This window comes from Diospyros lotus, chromosome 3 (genome assembly GCF_014633365.1).
Source record: "Diospyros lotus cultivar Yz01 chromosome 3, ASM1463336v1, whole genome shotgun sequence".
NCBI classification, from domain to species: Eukaryota; Viridiplantae; Streptophyta; class Magnoliopsida; order Ericales; family Ebenaceae; genus Diospyros; species Diospyros lotus.
Window position 1 is genome coordinate 3,300,610 of NC_068340.1, and position 22,603 is coordinate 3,323,212.

General features: G+C 38.5%; 6 protein-coding genes across 10 annotated transcripts in view; 4 read left to right on the forward strand and 2 right to left on the reverse strand.

The window, feature by feature from the left end:
• The first annotated feature begins 3,828 nt into the window (after nt 1–3,828).
• Nucleotides 3,829–5,751, forward strand: LOC127797352 (myb family transcription factor PHL8). The gene is made up of 6 exons (XM_052330186.1): nt 3,829–4,247; nt 4,347–4,423; nt 4,530–4,587; nt 4,675–4,750; nt 4,846–4,915; nt 5,006–5,751. Exons 1-6 carry the CDS (start codon nt 4,115–4,117, stop codon nt 5,591–5,593), a joined length of 1,002 nt encoding a protein of 333 aa, XP_052186146.1. The 5' UTR covers nt 3,829–4,114; the 3' UTR covers nt 5,594–5,751.
• Nucleotides 5,752–6,853: 1,102 nt separating this feature from the next.
• LOC127797355 (E3 ubiquitin-protein ligase MPSR1-like) lies at nt 6,854–7,795 on the reverse strand. Of its 2 annotated transcripts, XM_052330191.1 has the most exons (2): nt 7,631–7,795; nt 6,854–7,553 (listed from the first exon to the last, which is right to left on the reverse strand). In XM_052330191.1, the coding sequence occupies exons 1-2, from the start codon at nt 7,645–7,647 to the stop codon at nt 7,010–7,012; spliced, it is 561 nt and encodes a 186-aa protein (XP_052186151.1). In that variant the 5' UTR covers nt 7,648–7,795; the 3' UTR covers nt 6,854–7,009. The 2 variants fall into 2 exon arrangements, with proteins under 2 accessions (XP_052186151.1, XP_052186150.1); XM_052330190.1 differs by having other exon boundaries at nt 6,854–7,767.
• An 880-nt stretch (nt 7,796–8,675) lies between these two features.
• LOC127797359 (uncharacterized) overlaps nt 8,676–22,603 on the forward strand; it is a 29,187-nt gene continuing 15,259 nt past the window's right edge. The window contains exon 1 of one of the 2 annotated variants that reach the window (XM_052330200.1): nt 8,676–8,735. The gene's annotated coding sequence lies outside the window, so the exon portion shown is untranslated. Of the gene's footprint in view, nt 8,736–8,845; nt 8,938–22,603 lie in introns of those variants that run through there. The other variant, XM_052330198.1, reaches the window with a different exon arrangement.
• On the forward strand, nt 9,198–11,956 carry LOC127797360 (uncharacterized). Its single transcript, XM_052330201.1, has 4 exons — nt 9,198–9,336; nt 9,625–9,713; nt 11,237–11,389; nt 11,477–11,956. Exons 1-4 carry the CDS (start codon nt 9,240–9,242, stop codon nt 11,630–11,632), a joined length of 495 nt encoding a protein of 164 aa, XP_052186161.1. The 5' UTR covers nt 9,198–9,239; the 3' UTR covers nt 11,633–11,956.
• On the forward strand, nt 12,207–13,022 carry LOC127797358 (protein DMP9-like). The gene has a single exon (XM_052330193.1). The coding sequence runs from the start codon at nt 12,288–12,290 to the stop codon at nt 12,942–12,944; it is 657 nt and encodes a 218-aa protein (XP_052186153.1). The 5' UTR covers nt 12,207–12,287; the 3' UTR covers nt 12,945–13,022.
• Nucleotides 13,138–22,315, reverse strand: LOC127797351 (beta-1,3-galactosyltransferase GALT1-like). 3 transcript variants are annotated; one of them, XM_052330183.1, is made up of 9 exons: nt 22,149–22,315; nt 21,792–21,866; nt 19,329–20,505; nt 18,521–18,750; nt 18,135–18,416; nt 17,430–17,558; nt 17,173–17,352; nt 13,993–14,100; nt 13,138–13,710 (listed from the first exon to the last, which is right to left on the reverse strand). In XM_052330183.1, exons 3-9 carry the CDS (start codon nt 20,083–20,085, stop codon nt 13,501–13,503), a joined length of 1,896 nt encoding a protein of 631 aa, XP_052186143.1. In that variant the 5' UTR covers nt 20,086–20,505; nt 21,792–21,866; nt 22,149–22,315; the 3' UTR covers nt 13,138–13,500. The 3 variants fall into 3 exon arrangements, with proteins under 3 accessions (XP_052186143.1, XP_052186145.1, XP_052186144.1); XM_052330185.1 differs by having other exon boundaries at nt 21,683–21,866; XM_052330184.1 differs by having other exon boundaries at nt 22,145–22,306.

A 22,603-nucleotide genomic window follows, 5' to 3' on the forward strand; every position in this document is an offset into this window, starting at 1 on the left:
GGGGGAAAAGAAGAATGAGAAGGAGAAGGAAGAGCACTCAATCTTGCTTCATATTAATTGAGTCTTACAAGAGAAGTTAAGTACAGCCCTTAACATTGATCTTCCTGAAAAAAGAGCTCTATGCTGACATGGTTGTGATCCCAGGACTGAAATTTGAGTTTCTTGTGATATGTGTTCCTCCAAAAGGGGAAAGAGCTATTTCAGTATCATTTTCGTAAAACTCTTTTTATTTTTTTTCCATCATTTTATTTAGGCAATAACCAGATTAAAGGACTGGAGAATAAGAAGAGAATTATGGTTTTACTTTAATACAGCAAAAAAGGGGCCAAATATCATCGTGCAATAATAAATCAAGGTGCCCCTCCTGGGTATATTCTTACTTCTTACACCAACTATTTAGATTAATATCCAAGACACAATAGTTCTTTTGATGTAAGGCTCCTTTTTTGTTTTGTTTTTTCTTTCTTTGCCCCGTCCCCCCTTTTTAAGGGTTACGTCATTCTAAAATATGTAACTTCCACTGATGCCTCTGCTTCTGTTAAGCTCCAGTTCTTGCTCAGTTTCTCCATGCAGCTTCACCTTTCATGCTCTGGACTTCTGTCAACAAGAGGTCATAAGGGATGGTTCTACTATTTCATTAGTCATTGATGAGTTTTGTCCAAATTATTTGAGGGAATATTTCTGCATGATTTGTTTGCCTTTCTGATCAATATGTGGGGCCTGGGAGAAAAGATGTTCCTGACACACATGCTAGTTATGGTCTCATCAAACATCACTGTTTTGAGGAATTTAGAAGGGTTTTTTTGTCTAATTGAGAATTCCAATATATGCCAGATTTTAATATTCTGTTCCAAGAACCTAATATGTACCCTTAACTTCCCATAATGAACCACTATTTCCTTATTCAAATGGTGAGAAATTATGGCATAATGTTGTTGTATCACCTCCATAATAGTAAATAACTCAAATGAGATCCTTGGCAATTGAAGATACCTTCACTCACTACTTTCAAATGATTATCTCTATTCTTCTTTTAGCACATTTTTTTAAATATTTGATTGCCAGGTTTATACCATTTTAGTCGGTGTAGTTCTTAGGTGAAATCAGATGGTGGGTGATAAACTAGGCAATAGAAATTTTGTGTCATTTAAGGAAGTTCTAAATATGTGAGTGAGCACTAACGTCTACTATCGATGTAAAAGTTATTTCAATTTTTTTCTTTTTCCTTTTTGTTTGTTTTCTATGGGTGGGGAGGAGAAATAAACATGCTATTCTTGTATGCCAATATTAACAATTCAAATAACAACATCCATTAATTTTTTTTATTATGGTTCAATTCTTTAAGATAAGAAATTCTTTTGAACCAGTTGGATTCGAATATGATAAGAAAAAGTCCACTGTTTAATATGATCTGGTTTACAGGGGATTTTGGATGTATCTATGGAAATTGGACAGAATCAGATGTCTATGGGTTGATACATTTGCAGGTAGTGCAGGTGACCTTTATCTACTCAGTTTGTACAGTAACAACCATGGCAAACGTTTGAAGAGGTGCCATTTTCTTGTTTCTTTTGTTTTTTATAATTGGTATTTGGTAACCATATGTTTGCCTACAGGGGTGGCAGGAAACGCCACTTGAGCTAACAGCTGGGTTGACATGGTGCTTTTTCTTTTTCTTTTGTTTTATCCTTTTGCTTTCTCATAAAACAAACCTTACTTAAAATAATGAAAATTGGAGATGGCAATCAAATATGACATATTGGTTACGTCAGTTGCAGCGAGAAACTGAGTTGTATCCATACCATTGCTGTGATGAATTTCAATTATGCTTTGGTGTGATGGTGACTAGTTCTTTTTGTTTTCTCTTTTCTTGATTCCTGAGGCCATATTCTTCTCATCTTCTTTCCTTGCTTTTGGTTGGGTAATGGGTCCCTTAAAGAATAATAATTGATGAACAAACTTTGTTTAAATGACTTTTGATTCACCGGACCTTCTGCTACTGACCTAAAAAACACCAGGAGTTGGTTGGCATCATCCTAGAATCTCCTTTACTTGTTATGGAACATATTAAAGCGTGAAAAGAGCTTCAAAGTACCGCAGCTGGTTCTTCGTTTTCAAATACTTTGGCCCCATATATTATACAAATCCATAATTAGTCTTTTTCCAGAAATTAATTTCAACTCTGAGGTAGCCAATTATTTGTGCTGTAGTTGAACTCTTTTCTCTGGGACTGGACCTGCGGCTTCCCGGATTTCATTTACCTTGCAGATGTTTTTAAGTTGAAGCTACATTCAGTACAACAATGATGGCAAAATTTAGAACAGGGCTACATAAACATGGAATTAATAAACCCTCTTTCCCAAGTTTGCTGGGTTGATATGAACAAACAGTACGTTAATCATGCGCCCAAGCGGTTTGAGTATCACACTACTAAAAGGGAGATGTACACAAACAAAGGGACTTATGAAGACTGCCTTTAGTTTTCTTATTACTTGTGTAATACTGTCTTACTCTTGTATATCATCTTTACTCAAGTAGTTTGGTATCTGATCTTTGTCACTTTTGAATACTCGTATCTTTTCAATCAAAGGAGCAGATCAGTTGAATGCTTGGCACTGAGATCGCAATGCTTTGGGGGATCAATCATTGGATTTTGATTCCGGTGATCAAACTCCTTGCCCGCAACCCAAGAAATCCAAAGATCGATCTTGTTTTAATTGACTTTTGCGATTTGTTGGTCGCCATTGTGGCCTTCCTTTTTCTTTCTCTCTTTATCTTTGGTGAAAATTCTATCTTTGGTTCAGCATGGATGGAGATTACAGGCTCAAAAAGCTAACCCTCAGGAAAATTTATTTCTTGCTCAACTTTTATGCAGAGTAGGTCCTGTGGATTGCTTTGCATCAGAAGAAAGCAAAGAGCCATAAACAATGTGGACCTTTTAGTCATTTCCTGCACTTACATGGTGCATTTGAGAGAAAGCTTCATCCACTATTTTTATTGCTGTGTATTGTATTTACTTGAATGCACCATCGTGGGATGCACCATAAACTTGAGCTTCTTGTTTCTGTGATTTCCCACGGTTGGCAGAAAATAACCACGGTTGAATAATTCTACTGGGTTCCTCGTATTCCTATTCCAGAGTATTCAGATGTATGTACAACATGTTAATGCAATTGCCAGGAAGGATTTTTCTTTTTCCGCTTGTATATCTATCTGTATTGTTAGTTAGTGTTCTAGCAGGACGAAATTTCACTGGCAATCACATTGGCTCATGATGATTTTGGATAAATGAGCAATAGCCATCACTGGTGCTTTTTCAAGTTCCTTGTTGATAATATAAACAGGGCAAAGTTTGTCCTAAAATCTAATGCTAGATTCTTTTATTCTTCTACCCCAACAAAGAACAAAAAGAATCTGCCAATCCCACCACACACTCCACATAAAGGAAAATTAAAATAAAGGGAAAGGGAAAAGAAAAACAAATAATTAAAAGAAAGGCTCATGTGGGTTTTTCCCTTTCAGTCACTGGAAAGAAATATCCATTAAAGCATTCCCATCATATTTTTCGTTTTCTTTCTCCCTCCAAAGCTTCTTAATAGTAGTAGAAAAGTTGCAAGCATTATTCATCATGGTGGGGCTACCTAAGGGGAGAGAGAGAGAGAGAGAGAGAGAGAGAAGATAATAACAAACCATACACTTTTCCTCTTTTCTCTCCTTTTGAGACTAAAATTGAACTGTGTTGCTTTCTCTGTTTTTGCTGCATCAGAGATTCTCCCCACCCATTTCAAGTCAAAGAAGAAACAAGAGAAATGGAAAATGAAAGAAAAAGAAAAAGAAAAGAAAAGAAAAACTTGGCAGAAAAGAAAGTTGATGTGAAAATGGGAAATGAGAGAAAGGAAGAACCACGGCTCATGGCATATATTCCCCCCAGCATAACCCCACTCATGTTTCCAGATATGGAGTGAGAACTTAGGACATTCCAACAACTCTCCATTTATAAAGAGAACTACAGGTTGCCACACATTCAAGCATAGCTGAGCTCAAAGGATCAAAGTCACCCCCACCCCCACCCCCATTTTTCATTTTTCCAAAAGCCAGCCATAAAAATTGGAAAATGGGCCATCAACATATGCACAATCAAGACACCAGCTTGGTTTTATCCAGTGATGCTAAGCCAAGGCTCAAATGGACTCCAGAACTTCACCAGCGATTCGTTGATGCCGTCACTCAGCTTGGAGGAGCAGACAGTCAGTATACTATATATTTACAGGCTAGTCTTTCTTAATTTGTGATTACTCCATTCTTTATATTTCTAATGCCATTGATCTTTGTCTGTATGTGGGCAGAGGCAACGCCTAAAACTTTGATGAGGGAGATGAGCATTCCTGGACTCACCTTGTATCACCTAAAGAGCCATTTACAGGTAATTCTTTGTTTTTTCTTTACAATGAGCTTACTTAACAGTCTTCCTTATCACTCCGTTCTTTAAGGACAGGGTTCTCAAGTGTATAGGTGTTTTCTTACTGCAGAAATATAGGCTGGGGAAAAGCCAACAATCAGTTTCCTATCATGAAATTAAGCAACAAGGTGAGTGTGATGATGGATTAGATCCTTGTAGAATTGTAAGATTATAGGAGAGTTCATGGGTATTGATCAGAGGTTTCTGTGCTGTAGAGTGCAAAGCAAGTCAGAGAAGAGAAGCTCATTTCAGCGGGGAAGCTGGTGATGAAGCCCAGAATCAGATTAACGAGTAATGATAATTAATTAATATACTTTCCTAATGTTGGATGAAATTAGAGCCAGACAAGGCATCTAGGCATCTAATGACTAAGGTTTGTTCAACAGAAGTTTCCAGATAACTCAGGCTCTGCAACTGCAGATGGAGGTGCAGAGGAAACTCCATGAACAAATTGAGGTTGACATGAACTTAATTCCCACTGCTTTTCAATTACACCTACTGTTGATAAGATGAGCAGATTTAGAAACAAAATTTCTGTTTTTCCAGGTGCAAAGACATTTGCAGCTGCGAATCGAAGCTCAAGGGAAGTACTTACAATCAGTACTTGAGAAAGCACAAGAAACACTTGCAGGCTACAATTCTTCTTCAGCTGGAGTGGAACTTGCCAAAGCTGAACTAACCCAGTTAGTCTCAATGATTGACAATGGATGCCCAAGTTCTTCCCTGTCGGTACTAACGGAAATCGGCGGCTCAACCTTAAAAGATACAGAGAAGAATCCAATGGCAGGTACTGGGTGCTCTTTGGAAAGCTCCTTGATATCATCTGAGAGCTCAGGGTGGAAGGAAGAGAAGCAATCCAATAATGGCAATTCCCTCGTGCTCACTCTGATGGATATGCATCCAAGGCCAAAGGAAAATGGGAGGAAGAGAACTGGAAGCACCATTTCTGATGCTCGTTGTGATGAACAATTACATGGAAAGAGATCACAGGCCGGTGGCCAATTGAGAACGACCATTGATCTGAACAGCCAGTGTGCGAATGACTTTGATTCAGCTCTTCCAAAAGGAATAGACTTGAATTCAAGGGATCAGAAGCCCAGTTCAAAAGAAATGTTTGATGATTTGAGAACTTGATACCAAGGTGGATTCAAGTGATATATACCTAATAATATAATGGATTGGTTCTTAGAGCATATATTTGGCTGTAAATACTATGTATATGGTTGTGGATGGACCCCCAATTAGCATATCCTTGTTGAAAGATGATAATATACTTTTGTATTCTCTCTCTCTCTCTCTCTCTCTCTGACTTGGTAGATCAGTAGTAGTTAACAACAGATTAAGCTGAGTCTGGAGACATGGAGCTTTAAAATCTGCCGTATATGCTGACTTCAATGCTTGGAATTTTTTAAGTTTAGCTTCACATTCCAAATTTTCAGTAACAATTATTGAACAGGTACCCATTTGAGGATTGATAAATAAAATACCGACAAACCATTATTGGGTTGTACCTGGAAAGAGAGAAAGATACATGCTTTGTCAGCCATGGAATAATTGATACTTGTCGCAGGTGAATGAGAATATATAGCATCGGCTACCTTTGTGGCTTTGATGCCCTGGTTTTTCTGCAGAGTGATAAGTAGATCGAACGCAGGGATTTTGAATCCACCACAAATTCTCTGGAGAACTTTGATTAGTGGCAAGTGACATCAAGACCATCATGGTGGTGGAGCCATGGATCCCATCCATTGGCCACAATACACACCTACAATGGCAACTTCAGCTAAAATGGCATTTCCTATAATCAAAAAGGTAACCTCAATTTGAAGTTCGGAACCAAACCACTTGAAATCATTCTGTGACAGTGAATTTTTATCCGGTAAGACGTGACTTTTGGATGTGAAAAAGTGGGGCAATGTTGAGCAAGTTGCAGGGTCAGATTCAATGGATCTTTCAGCCAACAACAAATGCCCTATTCAAATTAGCTTAAGACTACTAAAACTAGCAATGGCCAGGGATTGCAGAGATGGGTTTCATCAGGGACTGGAATCTTCGGTGCATCGCCAAACATTCTGGCACACTCTAAAGAATAGTACTTCTTAAGGAAACAGGAAAATCCATGTGGATCTCAGAAATGGAGCCATTTGCATCAGTGACTCAGAACTGGAAAAATCGGGAATACCCTTAACACTTAGCTCAAGAATTAGGCTCTAATTTTTGAGGTCTGATTGCACAATCTATCTTGGTTATCCAAATTCCGAATGCGTACACAATCAATTTTACTGTTGCCATGTTACAATGAGCTTAGATCAGAACTCTGCACCCCTTCCATTCAACCAGAAATTCTACACAAGCTCTTGAGATTGTATTTTACTGGTTTTTGGACTCATCACCTAGAGATAAAAATCCTCATTTATTCATGTCAAGCAAGGTAAAGAACAACAACTACGACAAAAAGTATTAAGTATAAACATTTTCTTCTTTTTGTACATATTATTCCCAAGAAACAGAAAAAAAAAACACACACACAAACATCTTACAAAAATGTTTCTAACCCTCCATTGTTTGATCAGATCCGGAGGGTGTCTGATTTGAATCTCCACTCCTCTCTCTGTTGAAGGAAAAACTCACCCAGATCTCCCTCCTCCTCCTCCTCTCCCTCTCATCTCTACCGACACCACTTTTCTTGCCCCCATCGTCTTCATCAACAGGCATCTTGAACCTGCAAACAGGGCAAGACCCATGAATCCCTAGCCATTTGTCTATGCACTCTCCGTGGAACCTGTGTTTGCAGGGCATCTGTTTGGCTAAACCACCAATCTCCCACTCCTCCAAGCATATCACACACTCACCCCCTTCATGTCCCTCTTTAATCTCCAAACAGGGCATAGCCTCTATGGACTTTCTAGAGGCCGGTGGCGGCTCATCCTTGCTCACCAGGTCCCTTAGCAGAGACTCCAATCTGGAAGGACTCCCCTCGATCACCACCATCCCTTGTGTCAAAGGATTGATGAACACAATCCTGCCGAGGGATTCATCTGGGCTGGTTGCATTTGCTGGTTCTTGATCTGGGTTTGGTGAATCTTCACTTGACCTGATGGGATAATTGCCGTTTGTTAGGCCCAGGATTAAGGGTATGAGCATAGACAAATCTCTGTTTCTTGAACTTACCAAACTCTCTGCCTCATTCAATTCCGTTTCAGAGGACATGGTAGGCTAAGAATCCTAGAGAGAAAGTTCAGACAAAGATAGAGAGAGGGTGAGGGCATCGGCTACTAGGAGAAGTATTATGAGTAAAGCAAACATTGGTTGAGTTGGCATATAATACAGGGGGTGAGCCCACAGGAAGGTTGTGGAAGGATCTGGAATGCTGTGTACCGCACCTCGTTGCCATACAGATATGATGATTGATGATATTATCTAATGAAATTGTGGGAAGATATTTTCTATCAGAGAGAAAAATCCAGTGGTGATGGTTTAGTATTATTCTGGTTGGACCCCAGCATCAGCAGCACCAGCTTGCTCTGGAGCTCATCTGATCGCAATCTCAACTGTTTAAGAATACGAGACCTTGTCTGATCCAGCTTGCAGCCACTCCAACTTGTCAAAATCATGCTGTCCCTGTACTAAATTCTGATCGAGCATGACTTAATTGGTGATTCAATATGTCTCCCAGGTATATATATATATATATATATATTATGTTTTTGGAATCATTATACAAGGAATAAGGCTATGTTGGGTTAGTTCTGAGAATGAGGGGAAGAAGAGTTTAACGAAAAAAACGAAAGAAAAAGAAACCCATGTAAAAGAGAAAGAAGGAAAATTATATTTATAGCTTAAAGACAATATTATTTTGTCCTTTAAATTATGGTTTGAATGATGAAATTTCTTTTTAATATCTTCTTATGTTTTAAGTATTAAAATCAATGAAAATTAAAAGAGAAACCTCACCTTTAAGCTTAGATTGGAGGACAAAGAATATTATCATAAAAATAACAATATTTTTTTATGGGAAAATTCGAGAATGTCGAAAATACACTTATTTTAATAACTATTAAATAATAACTAAAACTAAAGTCGAAAACTTTATATATTTTGCTTAGAAAAGCAAGACTGGATATCATTGTACTTGTATAAAAAATGTACTGCTTTCTAAAACATAAGGATGGTATAGTAATTTCATTTTCCATACAGGTACAAGTCTGTCCCTTTGACTGTCTTCTTGCTGGATTTCTAAGCCATGATAGGATGACAAGTAGATAGTCCTCTCAAGGTTAGGTTTGGCAAAGCTGAGTTGGTGACAATTGATTGCTGGATGCATAATGTCTTATTTTTATATCAAGTGATTCTTTTTATATTTCAAGCTCATAAGGTTAAATAGCTGTTTGATTGTGTTTTTGCAAGAATCTCTTTTGATTGAGAAAAGCTTTGTTTAAAGGAATTTAACCGTTTCTTTTACTTCTTCTCTACGCCAGGTAGAAGTTTTAAAATTTGCTTTTTCGTCACAGAAAAAATTAATTTTTATTGCTGTATGATAACTCTTTTTTCTATTAGCTAATTACCCACAAATTAATTTTTGTTGTCGTATGAAAGAATAGTTTTGGGCTTGATGCGGGTTTTGCACATATCGTGTTCGACAAAATTACTAACTGACAACTTGGTTTACTTTTCCAGAAGAAATAGGCACCTGTTTGGCTGATGGAATGCTCATTCTAAAGGTGTGGTAGTTCAGAGCTTCTAGTTCTTATTTGGTCTCTTGTTTACTAAAAGTACAATTATGGTTCCCGGGTATTTTTCTGCACTGCAATTCAAGACGTGTGATCTGTTTGGCACCCATTCACGTCCTTCTTGTTTGCTTCTTCTGCAGAGTAGAAGTGAGTGATTTACTGGTCTACTGACTCTACTCCATTCATTCACTTTCCAACATTTCTTTTAACTGATCATATAATTGAATCATCTTTAGAACCCATTTGGAAGAAGGAAATTTGCATTATACATCAGCATGGGCATTAAAATTTTCATTGTAATTTGATGTTTAAGAGTGTCACTGTATTTTTGTCATCCATCTACATGCTGCACATGTAGGAAAAGTATAATTAAGTGGGCCTCTAAATTGGTGGCATCGTCTTGATCTTACTGCTGCATTTCTCTCTTAATCTCAGGCTTATCTGCGAGGCCTTTGGTGGTTGAAGCGAGGGCAAATACCCGGAAGGAGAGTGCAAAAATTCGAAACAGGAAACTGAGAAAGAAGGTAGAGCTTCTTTCATTATTTAAGATTTGTCTTAATTGATGCCCTCAGTATGTTTCATGGAGGCTCTTATAACGCTGTAGAATCTCATACTCTAATTGTTTTCTTATTCATCATTAATATTTCAGAAGAATCAAAAGGGAAAAGGAAAACAAAGAAGTTAATGCCGTCGTCTTTAGGATCCTTCAGTCGCACTAAACTGTTTGCTCGACAAGTTTGATTTAGTGCCACTTGAAGAAAATGGAAGAAGAATGTGCGGAACAAATGTAATATAAACTTTTTTACATATCATCAATGTGAAGGGAATGACCTATATATACAGATATAAAGGCCAATATAAATTAAAAAGAGATTAAATGATTATAATAACTTATATTAATAAAATCAAATAAATCTCATATTGCAAACCTGCAGCTATACATAGAATATATATCTTCATCATCTATGAATATCTTGGAATCCCTTCATTATATGTGATATATCTAACACAAATAAAGCATAAGGTATACTGTTCGTGGGAATCATTGCTTTAGTCGGATGGCCTATAAATGCATATTTCAGAATATATATCTTCATCACTATGAATATCTTGGTATCCCTTCATTATATGTGATATATCTTAACACAAATAAAGCATAAAGGTATGCTGTTGTGGGCATCATTGCTTTAGTCAGGTGGACTATAAATGCATGTTGGTTTTGCTTTACATATAAGAGTATAGTACAGGAGCTTTGACATTGATAGTTTTACCAGAGCAGACCTTGACCAATTTTATTTCTTCTCTGATGCAAAATCCTTAAAACGGTTTTTCTTATGACTTAACACTATGACATAATTCATGTTACAAGGAGATTTTCCTTTTCCTGGGTGGATCTTTTATCCTTTTCTGCTGGGGGTCAGGAGCAGGAGCGAGGAGGGATGGTTCGGGTTGGATATGTTTAATTCCTTTGATTTTGGTCATCCACGCATCTCTTCGTCTCCCTTTTGATCGTCCTTCTCTTTGGAAGTGACAACAGGCTGCAAACCCACCCCACATAACCCCACATTTTGGTGGGGGGAAGGTCTCTTGTTCAACTACTTGGTGATTTCACCAGTTTTTGCGTTTTTGAACCAACTGCTTGCACTTTGCATCATGGCTTTTTAGCTTTCATATATACCTTTAACAGCCGGCTTCTCTTGTCATTCACATGAGATAATTCTGTTCCCAGTTTATTATCACATCATAGAAGCTCCTTAGGATAGATCTCTTCCATCTGGCACCTTGACCAATCAATCCTGGCATATTTAACGCGGCTTTTGAAGGATTTAGTTTCAAATTGTTTTTCTGCAGTAGAAGTAAGAGATTCCTTAATGCTATACTGAATGATTTCTTGTCTCTGATGCTTCACTGAGAAAATTAATATCACATACCTTCTAATGATACACCAACCTTGTTGCACGGATCATTGTGTTTCGTTATGAAATTATACTCACTCTTAATATTTGTTTGTCTATCCTTACCATAATTTCCTGTTTTGTCTGGCCAGTTTAACGGCTCACCCACAAAACCGCGGCTTTCAGTATTCTGTTCAGAGAAGCAATTGTATGCCATGCTGGTGGATGACCAGAACAAGAAGTGCTTATATTATGGAAGCACTTTGCTGAATTCTATTCGTGGGGATCCCGCATGCAGCACTATTGTAAGCATCCCTGCTTCAGTTTATTCCTTAGTAAACATTCATATGCTCTGCTTGGCGCGCTTCCTCACTTTTCTCCTTAAATGCCAGGAAGCTTGTGAACGCGTTGGCAATGAGCTTGTCAAGACTTGCGTTGATCTCAACATCAATGAAATATCATCTTATGATCGCAATGGGTTGGCTCGTGGGGAAAGAATGCAAGCCTTTGAGATTGCAATTTCTCGTCATGGGTTCTTGCCGCGATAGAAGGGCACCTGCCACCTGGTTCTTCATAAGCCCTGTTAACAACTAATCTAAGTTCTTCACCGGTCATCATGCAGTGTGAAAACTGAATTTGCATTTTTGGTGAGACTTGGGAAACTGTTGACACATAATGATGTAAACATTAAGATGCCACCTTCATGCTTTCTAGTCTTATCAATACATCAATTTTGCCTATCTTCTTGGTCTGTAAGGTTTCTTGTGTTCATGAAAGAATTCCAGATCTCCTGGGAGTTTTTGTCACGAGTTATAAATGTTATGTATTCAACAGGTTTTCTTCTGTGACGTGAAATTCTTCCTCACACTGCTTAGTTCAATGTCCAGAATGGCCTTTATTAATAACTAGTATTTTAATTATAATTCACAGCCTTGTTGGCTGTGTTGCCAAGGAAGTTTAGAGCTACAGTTTCCCGTAAACTGCCTGCCAATGGCCAAAATTGCCCGGACAAATAGGGAATCCCAAAAAGTCACTTCCTCCGCAGATTGCAACGGTTAGGAGGGACTAGGGAGGCAGTTACTGACCGTTTGAAATTCAAATTTTCATTTCCTCGTCAAAAAATTATATATAACCGAGTGAATCAACCTTGAAACTCTCTTGCCTTGATTGGCATCTGAATCTGTATTTCCTTCTCCTCTGATAATGGATCAACCCGAAGGAATTGGAATCAAAATCTACAATGCATCCCCACATGTCGATCCATCCATCTACCCATCTTCCCCACAACCAGCCCCGGGAAAGGCCCATGGCGGTGGCCGGAAAAGGCAGGCGATGGCAAATGGGGTTCAGAAAACGCTGTCCAGGACATCCATGCTCGCAAACTTCCTCCCAACCGGGACACTTCTCACCTTTGAGATGGTCCTCCCAGCCGTGTACGGCAGGGGGGAGTGCTCTCCGGTCAGCACACTCATGATCAACGTCCTGCTTGGCCTCTGCGCCCTCTCCTGCTTCTTCTTCCACTTCACTGACAGTTTCCGGGCGCCTGACGGCCACGTCTACTACGGCTTTGTCACTCCAAAGGGGCTGGCAGTGTTCAAGCCCGGCCTGGCCGTTGAAGTCCCCAAAGACGAGCGTTACAGAATTGGTTTCAATGATTTTGTTCATGCCGTCATGTCTATGATGGTGTTCGCCGCCATTGCTTTCTCGGATTATCGGGTGACAAACTGTCTGTTCCCCGGACACGCCAAGGAGATGGATGAAGTGATGGAGAGCTTTCCCCTGATGGTGGGCATAATCTGCAGTGGCCTCTTTCTCGTCTTTCCCAATGTTCGATACGGCATCGGATGCATGGCAGCCTGATCTTTCTTTCATATTGTTTCTCCTGGACTTTTCTGTCATTTCAACGTACTGTTAATCTTCAGGGGCTTGTTTGTAATGTTCTTGTTACGATCTTTTGGTAGGCTTGGCAGTTGCTTGGTTGGTTATTGACAGTTGCTTGGCTGGTTCTTAATTATCAAAGATTTTGGTTAATGTTCAATGAAAACAATTCAGATTAAAGAAGATATGTTATGTGATGATAATTGAATACGACTGGTAATGTACTTAGCACTGTACAAGCACCATCTACCTCTCTAAATATGCTACAAACATCCTCAAAACTAGCCTACCACTATGCTTTTACTACAAGAAATTCATTGTTATACAATGGTGACTGCAGCTTTTGAGTAAAATGCACAATTGCGCCTTCGTCTCTTCTAGTTGCAAGTCGGTTGAGACTATTATAGACCAGCAGCAACCAAGATGAATCTAGTGGCTTGTTGCACCTTCCTCCTCTCTTTCCATCTCAAGCAAAGTTGAATCTCTCTACAAAGAATTCGGGAGGTTTCAGAAACCAAAAATGGCTTGTTAAATACAGTTAATGTTCTCCACAACATTGAGCGCTTCCTTCTTGGAGTTTCTGCCATAAACAGAGCATCTCTCTTGGACCTTGGTAGTGAGCAACGACATAACCGTCTTTACACCCCTCGTTATAGATCCTTTGTTCGTTCTCGTACCTTACTTTCAAGCCCCCCTTCTTCATATCCTCAATCCAGATTCCCATTGCCACATCTTCGAGTTTAAACATCTGTAGCATGAAATAAAGTATATTTTCAGATTTAGATAACTGCATTTGTTATGGTGCGGCAGTGTGCATTATAGCAAAAACAACTTCTAAGATACAAGGTGTCTTAGTAAACGATTATTTGCTATACCATATAATGAGGAAAGACATTATAAACTTGTATTAATACTTAGTATCTTAATAAATCATAATGGATGCTAATCAAACTTGCACAAGAAAACTATAATGTAAAGTGAGAACTAAGTTTTTAAAATAATTTTGGTGAGAGATTATTATGCTCTTTACCTTCAAGTGCCCGTCTTCAGATTTCTTATAGACTGCTTTTGCTATGTCTTGTGACACAACATATCCGGGTCCATGTGCCCAAGGAGGGTAACGCTGCCCAGCATATTCCTTCAGCAACGGAGAGAAGAAAACAAAGAGTCGTAATAAGTAACTAACAAGAGGTTTTTTGTATTTGATTTTCAGTTAACTGTATTGATCACAATTGAATCCAATGGCACATTAAGCCAATCCATTATAACTAAATACATTAGATAATATGTAAGTTGAACATGAGTTATGGGCTTCAATACATGTTCCAACAAACAACTGATTAGTAAAATCTAATTCCTAATTTAATCACATTTCAAAAGGAAAAGAATAAGCTTAAAACTTAATGGATGGTTTGTATGTCTCGCGTTAGTGTTCTAAAACACGGCCTAGGCGGCCGCCTAGGTGCCATCGAGGCATAGGGGCTGCCACAATTTCCTACAAATTGACACCCCTAGGCGCTGGGCCCGATTAATCGGGCCCAATCGGTGCCTTGGCGGCCCAGGCAGTGCCTAGCCGCCAGGAGTGGACACCTGTTTGGATTTCCCCTTTCGTTTTTATATCCTCTTGTCGATTTCTCTCTTATTTCTAGTGGACTCGTCGATTTCTCTCTTGTTGCCGCCGTTGCCACCACTTGTCTTAGTCACTTTCTCTCTCATCATCGTCGCCAATCATCCTTCTTAGCCATGTTCTCGTCGTCATATGTCCGTCCATCGCCCCCATCAGCTATTGCCTATCGCCATCTATCTCCTCTGTCGCTGTGTTTTTGTGTGTATATATAATAGCAATATTAACATATATATATATATATAACAACAATTTATAATTAAATAAAAGTAAAAATGAGTATTTAATGCATTTTTTTGTATTATTCAATAATATGTCTATTTTCGTTTTTTTTATTACATTCTGATAGCTTATTAGCTTTTTTCATCATTTTTGCAACTTTTCTCAAGAAGCTTCGGGCCTATTTTCTTTGTTATTTTCTGGCTATTTTTTGTTTTCAGTTTTTTAAAACACCCAAAATGCGTTTATTTACCTAATTTCAAAAATGCATTTTTCAAAACATAAAAAAAATTTACACACAAAACTCAAAACACCAAAAATACGTTTTGGCAATTTTCAACCAAAACACGCTGCTAAACTCAAAACACAAAAAAATGCTCCCCCCCACCCCCCAATCTCCAGATCACTCCTCTCTCTCTCTCTTCTCTTCCATTTCTTCTCTCCTTTCTTCTCTCTTCCATTCCTTCTCCAGCCTTGGCCGTCGACCACGCTCGCCATCTTCGTCACCGCCACAAGCCGTCGTCGACTACACTCGCCCCCACCCCCGCCCCAGCCCCCGCCGTTCGATCTTGGTGGTCTTCTTCCTCTTTCCACTCTTCTCTCCTCTATCCTCTTCATTCTCTTGTTAGTTTTTGGGTAGGTTGGTCAATCAGCTATCGAGCGGTTGCCTCAGATAGCCGAAAACCACTAGCCATGGTGGCCGGTGGCGACTGGTAGTGCGATAGGCAGGTGGGTCGAATGATTAAGTTTAAATCAAAGGAGATTTGGCTGTTGGATCTTATTGGTTTTTGGATATGTTGGTCGATGGGCCCTTGGGTGTCGGGTGGTTACCATTGATTGCCATAAACAACTGGCCATGGTGGCCAATGGTGATTGGTAGTGTGTATATAGGTGTTAGCCGGAAATTAAAAGTTAGATCTACAAAAATCCAACCGTTAAACTTGGCCCATTTTCGTGTATGTTAACCCCATTGGCTTGGAGTTTCTAATGGTAGGCTTTGATTGTATGAATCTTTGGCCAGTGGTGGTTGTCGGTGCTGGAGAATATGCTAGGTGATAGGGAATAGAAGAACAAAAGAGAAAAAAAAATAAAAGAAGAGAAAAAGAAAAAGAAAAAGAAAAGAAGAAAAAAAAAGCACAAAACAAATTTTCAAAATTTCAAAGTAAACGCGTTTTCAAGTTTTATATTTTAAGAAACAGTTTTTCAAAATGACAAAAAGAATACGTTTTCAAAAGTCTCAAAATAAACACTCAAAATACAAAACTGAAAATGAAATCAAAACTTAAAACTGAAAACTGAAACACGAAGAGAACACCATCTTCAATTTTTGCAACTCCTCACTCGTCTTTCTAACTTACAGCCAAAAAAAAAAAAACAACAATTTTCCTAGGTGCCACCTAGGCGCTAGGCCCCAATTTGGTACCCGACTAGCACCTAGCGCATTTTAGAACACTGTCTCATGTTATAGATAAGACAAGCTTTTGCTGATTATGATTTGTCAGTAAGACATAGCATGAGGTCAGGTATATTTTTGGCCCTTTCTAGTTTTTAGAGAGGTGAACTATGCACAAAATTCAAGTTATACATGCAAATAATCAGTTTTCTTTCCCTTTTCCCATTAAATTTGTAAAATTAGCTTCAAATCTACATTTGAAACTGGTACAACATTTACAGTAGTCCATTACGCAACAATCTCTCACAATTAAAAAGCTCATGACCAAAAATGACCATTTCAATATCAACCATATTTCTTTATGGATCAACCTCTTCAATAGTGATATTTTCGGTTTGGACCAACTGTCCCCTCGCTTTACATCGGGGTTCAATCAATTCTGGTAACAAGTAGGCAGTATTGTCAAATAAATGGGATGCAAACACTAACTCTGCTGCAGACAGATAAATCATTCACATATAACGGTTGCAGTCATCTATCATACAAAACCCTCCCATAGTTGCAAGCACGCAACCTAGAATTACCATGTCAATATCATTCATATTTCTTTCCTTGATCAACTATTTTGTTTTGAATCTGGTGATATTTTGCAATTGCATGAAGTTGTCTGGTTTTGAGGATTCATCCAGTTTTCTCAACAAATAATGCATTAGTTTCAAATGAATGGATCACAAACACTGTGAAGACTAAAGCAAACAACCATAAATCATTTAAAAATTCCAGTAGTATTGCAAATATATACTGGTGAATTAATGTAAGACTCTGGTTTCTGGCCAGAGTAACAGTCAATGGTACTATCAACTTTGATCTTTCTATGAAAAGGAAAAAGAACTTTATCTTTCTAAATCAAACCCTGCCTAAAGTAACCGACCTACAAATTTTCCAATTATTAATGCAAATAGAGAGAAGATTACCTCAGAACTAATATACCACTTGCTATCAGGATTCCGATGAGGTTGGGAATCTGAGTTGATTAGACCATAAAGCAAACCCCGGGTCACATTTGTCCTGTTTAAAGAAGCCAGCACTTCATCCACACGAACAAATGCATCATCATCAGTTTTCATAACGAACTTTGCATATGCCACCTTAGTCTGTCCAAGATGGTATAGTAGGTCAATCAATTGATTCAAAGGGAGAATTATTCTTGCTAAAAAAATGCATTACTTACCCCAAAGAGGCATATAGCTACAGTCTTCCAAGTGATGAGGCTGTAGTAGTCAACAAACGGCATCAGCTGTATGTCTTTGTATGTTTGTGCTTCATTCCAGAGCTCCTCATTCACCATCTGGTTTTTATGCTGCAATACCATTCAAATACAGATCCAATTAGATACTTGAGCAATAGTACTGCATCATGACAGTTGCAACAACAATTACATAACAACCTGATCATAGATAGTAATAGGGGTTAGAAAATATTGCCAAGGACCTGCCTCAGGAAGTGAGGCTCAAGTGTGAGTGCACTACTTGGGACCATTTCCAAGGACCCATGTCAGTAATTGCCTAAGAAACCCCAACCTCTCATTAAAGAAATAAGCTAAAACTTTACTCAACAAGCCTTCATCCCAACTACCTGGGAGGCTGGGACAGGTTTATGTTGACAAAAGTCATTCACAAACTTTTCAAAGTGCCATATATATTCCCAACCATTTAGCTTTAAATTGTTGAAATTCCACCAAGCTAGTTTAAGCGGACCATGTAATAGCACAATTTTCTTGTCTTTTGGACAAAGCCATTGGCCTATTGAACCATTCATATGATAATTATTGCACCACCAAAATGGGTTAATGCTGTCAATAGAATTATACATTTCAGTAGTTAACTAGTACATAACAACCTGGCTTCCAAGTGCACTTTTGGGAGGGAAGTATTACCAGACCAACAAAAAAGCGCACAGCAACTGCCCCAGATCGCACTGCAGCATACTGCATCCATGTTCTCCGAACAGCCATCCTGCGTTTAAAATTGTTTGCTGTAGAGACGACACCTATGAAGAGATCCAATGGCTTTTGAGAAGGAAGAGGTGGTGATATAAGTGCTTCTAAGTCGATTACATGCTCTAAATCCTCTGATGTTGGTAAACCACTGGCCACAACAGAGACTAATTTTATGTCTCCTGAAATCCTTACTTCACTAACCAGCCATGGCTCCAAACCCTGTATGGTAAACAAATGCAAATAAACAAAAAATAACAAAAAAAAAAAAATACTTCTCCAGGAAGATAATAGATACAACTCAACCAAGAAAATAAAGAAATTACTTCACGAAAAGCAAAGGATGTCAGATGCTTTCCATCAACCGTCATCTGGATTCCTTCTGTTCCCACTCTAAGTGTTGCAACAGACAAATAACCTTGCTTAAATGGAAAATATTTTTTTCTTTTAGATCCTTCTGGAACCATTGAAATCTTCCTTGAACCATTGAAGTGCCCATTTGCTGCCAAACCCTTCTCTTTGCCCACCATCTTGTTGCACTGATCCAACTCATCCACTGACAAATAAAAATTGAACAGAGTTAGGAAAACAGAACAAGTACATGTCATACCAATAAGGGGCCAGAAGAATGCTAAGAAAATGTCAAAATAAGAAGCAAATGCAAAATGAGTCCATAAACACTTTAATTCATGAATTGTGAAGAAGATGAAATATTACTATGACTCAACCAAAAGCTAAATAACAGGACCATATGACTAATTTAACTAGGACATGACATTTTCACTCCAGTGACTACTGAAGCATGCCAACACCAATTTCTAATACCATTACCAAACTCATTCATATCTATAGAAGGTTAATCAACATGTTCAGCCAAAAGAAAGTCACCATTGTATAGCTAAGCAGGCGCAAACTAAGCAGGTGCAAACCATATAGTTCAATCTAAACGGCATATGAGGTACTCAAGATTTTAATAGGAGTGGTCCACAAAATGGAAAAAGACCATAACAATGGACTAAGAGTATGAAAGACTACCAAATTTTGTTTGATATGATATACATGAAATACATAACTGCTGCAACTACAGTTAAGAAGTAATCATCATAAAAACATAATTCTTTCAGGTAACACTACCTTTCTTATTTTTGTTGGGGTCAGGTAATGGACAACGCTCCTCTTCATCCCAATCATGAGCAACAGTCCATGTATTCTGTACAATTACAGGGTCTTCAGTTATCTTATCACCATGAAGCCTAACATTGTAATGCAAAATAATGGGAGGATCTGGCTCCCCTGGAAGTGGTTCCCCAGTCAGGTCGATCCGAAAGTTACCGAGAAGACCACTTGGAATGCCAATAATGGTAATAGAAGAACCTTGAGTCAGACCACAAGGAACCTGCAACCTAAAGCCACTATCAAGCCCCGTGGCATTAATCTTAGTCAGAAAATGTGGACACTGTTTCTCTTTTCCCCTCTTATGGGAACTCGTATTTCCATAGGAAAGTTTTTCCTCTTCAACTGAAGCCATAAGATTATTCCATGCAATTCCAGCTTCCTTAATTGCCTCAGCTGCATTAGGTAAGACCTGACCATTGCCTATTAAGTGTTTTAGGTGGTTCCATGTTTCCAAAGATTGCTGCTCTTCATTGGATATGTTCCTCTGAGAAAACAAACTGGAGATTATAGTATCAACAGAAAGCACTTTAGTACTATTCTCTGGATTCTGAACCACAGGAGGAGCTCCAGAAGTAATCCATTCAAGGGGATTTGTTGTGTTATAGGGATATGGACTTGTGAGATAATCACTGACAGGATTTTTCATAACTCCATACCTCAGAATGAGCAACATAAACAAGGATGCAGCTACAAGGACTATGTAACAAATCTTCATTTCTACCAAAAACCAGTTATATATCAAGTCGTTTTACTCCCCAACTCAATAATTAAATTTTGTGGAACGAATAGATTACCAATAGCCATCCGAGATAACTCCATGAAGTCAGCGCACTGGTGAGAATGTTGCTTGTAAAGTGCACAAAAAGCACCTTCAACATGAAATCAACAATAACCTAAAACCAAAAATTATTTCCACCAGTTTGCATTGGACATATCAGATGTTCAATTCTAAACCTGCTTTAGAGAGGGCAGCTACTACATCTTCTAGCATAGCTGATACTCCATCCGAACTCAGTAGTCCTCCACATGGAAAAACTCCTTTAGTTATCCACTGTGCATTTGAGATGAGTAGCATCTAACTGAGCCCTCAGTTCTTAATCAACCATCTTTCAAGCTTATCTGACAAGATCTAATCCTGAAGACCCAAACGATAAGAGGAAAATAAATTGGTAATTTTATTCAAAAACAAATGAATGAAGAAACATGGCATATCATGGACAAAATCACCTAAAGAAAAGAACTGCAGAATTAGATATGGAAAAGCAAAACCCAAAGAGAAATTAGTTGGATTTCAGCAGTAGTTGTTCATGGCATCATTTTGGATGTGTTTTTAAAAGAAATACTTTTCATTGCAGACATGGAGGCAGTCAGTGTAATGCCTCCCCCTCACCTTTTCCTAGAAATTGCCAACACTCTACATCCCATTCTTTTATTTTGCTTAAAAAGGGCATTGCAGGCTAAAGACAATGCCACCCAAGACATTTGCCACCTTGACTATTTTTTCTCCCTTCTTGTTCTAACACTTGTTTCCTATATCCTTCCTTTTTTTTTTTCACAATTCTTCTTTATAACCTTAAGTAGGTCGCACAATAGTCATGAACTTGAGCATTCATCTATAAGATCAGTTAATACTTAGATAATGCCGCAACCTAACAGCAAATATATCCTTCTGATACTGAAAAGAGTTCAGAAGATCAAGATTATTAGTACTCACATGTTTAGAAGTACCAAACTTCCATGAATATTTTTAATGTAAAAGTCCTAATCTTCCTTTATAATTCAAATCTTTTGTAACCACGATTTTTTTTGTTTTTGGGGTTTGAGGTTGGAGGAGAGAGGCATGAGGAGTAGTAGAGAACAATAGGGTCACTAAACAAATCACTAAGAAGCCACAAGCACTCTATCCCTTATTTTCACTAAATGAATCTATAGATGAAGAACGGTTTTGGGTTATTCAGCAACCAAGTGAACACTGAATAATAATAGAGGCATTCGGATACAACATACAAGCATTTGTTTATAGACAGCTCGTGAAGCCAGTAGCTGGACAAGAACCAAATAAACTAATAAATAAAATCCACAGAAGACTTTTAGAATATTAATAAAATAAATCACCCATGTAACCCGAGACCAGTTAACTACTGACCACCCACGTAGACACAAGAATTGAGAATACTAAAATAAGAAGGGATCCCATCCAGGTTTGAACTGCATAATTAAATTCCTAACAGTGCAGCCATCTTATAGATTAAAAGTAAAAAATGTAAAATGCAACAAGCTTAGCGGATCGTCATAATGGAACAAGAGATTACTTGTTAGTTATTTTAAGGGTTTCTCATAAACCTCATTTACACCTCCAAACAAAGATCCAAACTACAAGCCGGAACTGGGATCGCTCAAAATTCAGGTAAATCTAATTACCTACAGAAATATGGGGCGATTTTAAAGCTCTCAAATTCCGCGACCACTCACTCCAATTTCAGATCTCGGAAGTGCCTGAAAGATAAAAATAGAAATAGAAATCAAGCAGCATTACAGCAAAAGCAAAACAAGTCCAAAAGGGAGAAAGAAAAAGGGAAAACATAAGTGCTTTAGACCAGAAAACATCACTCTAGTATAAATACTTGAAAATTCACTCTAGCATCACTGCTGAATCTGAAGATCTTTAATTCTTCACTTCCCAGGAAGAAAATTACAACAAATGCCAACTGAAGATAGACACAGCAGGAACAACCGATTTCAAATGGGTGAAGTTGCAAAGCGAAGATACGAACTAACCTCCTGTCGGTGGAACCCGTTTGGCGGAGCGAGAAAATGAGAGAGAAAACGCAGGAAAGTGCGGCAAAGTGGGAGACGATCTCGGGTCGTTTGAACTTCAAGTCTACGCGTAAGAGCCGCTGGAACAAAAAGAGGCCTCACCACACTCATTCAAAGCCCCAGGAGTTGCTTTTCTTGATTTGTTCTTAAATATGTTTGGTTTACTCGCACGTTTGACAAGTCGCCGGAGGAGATGCTACGAACTTCGAGATACCATCACAGGATCCTTCTCCACCGTCGGATTAGTGTGGGCCCGGATACGATGGACGGCGGAGATTTGACCGTGAGGATTTCATTGCTTCGTTGTAGCGGGCGTTTGGCTTTCGTTGACGGAGAGCGAGACTGGAAAACGGTCTAACTGGACTGGCCCTTTTTGTTTGTTGAATGGCCCATTATGAGCCGCTAATTACGAAGAT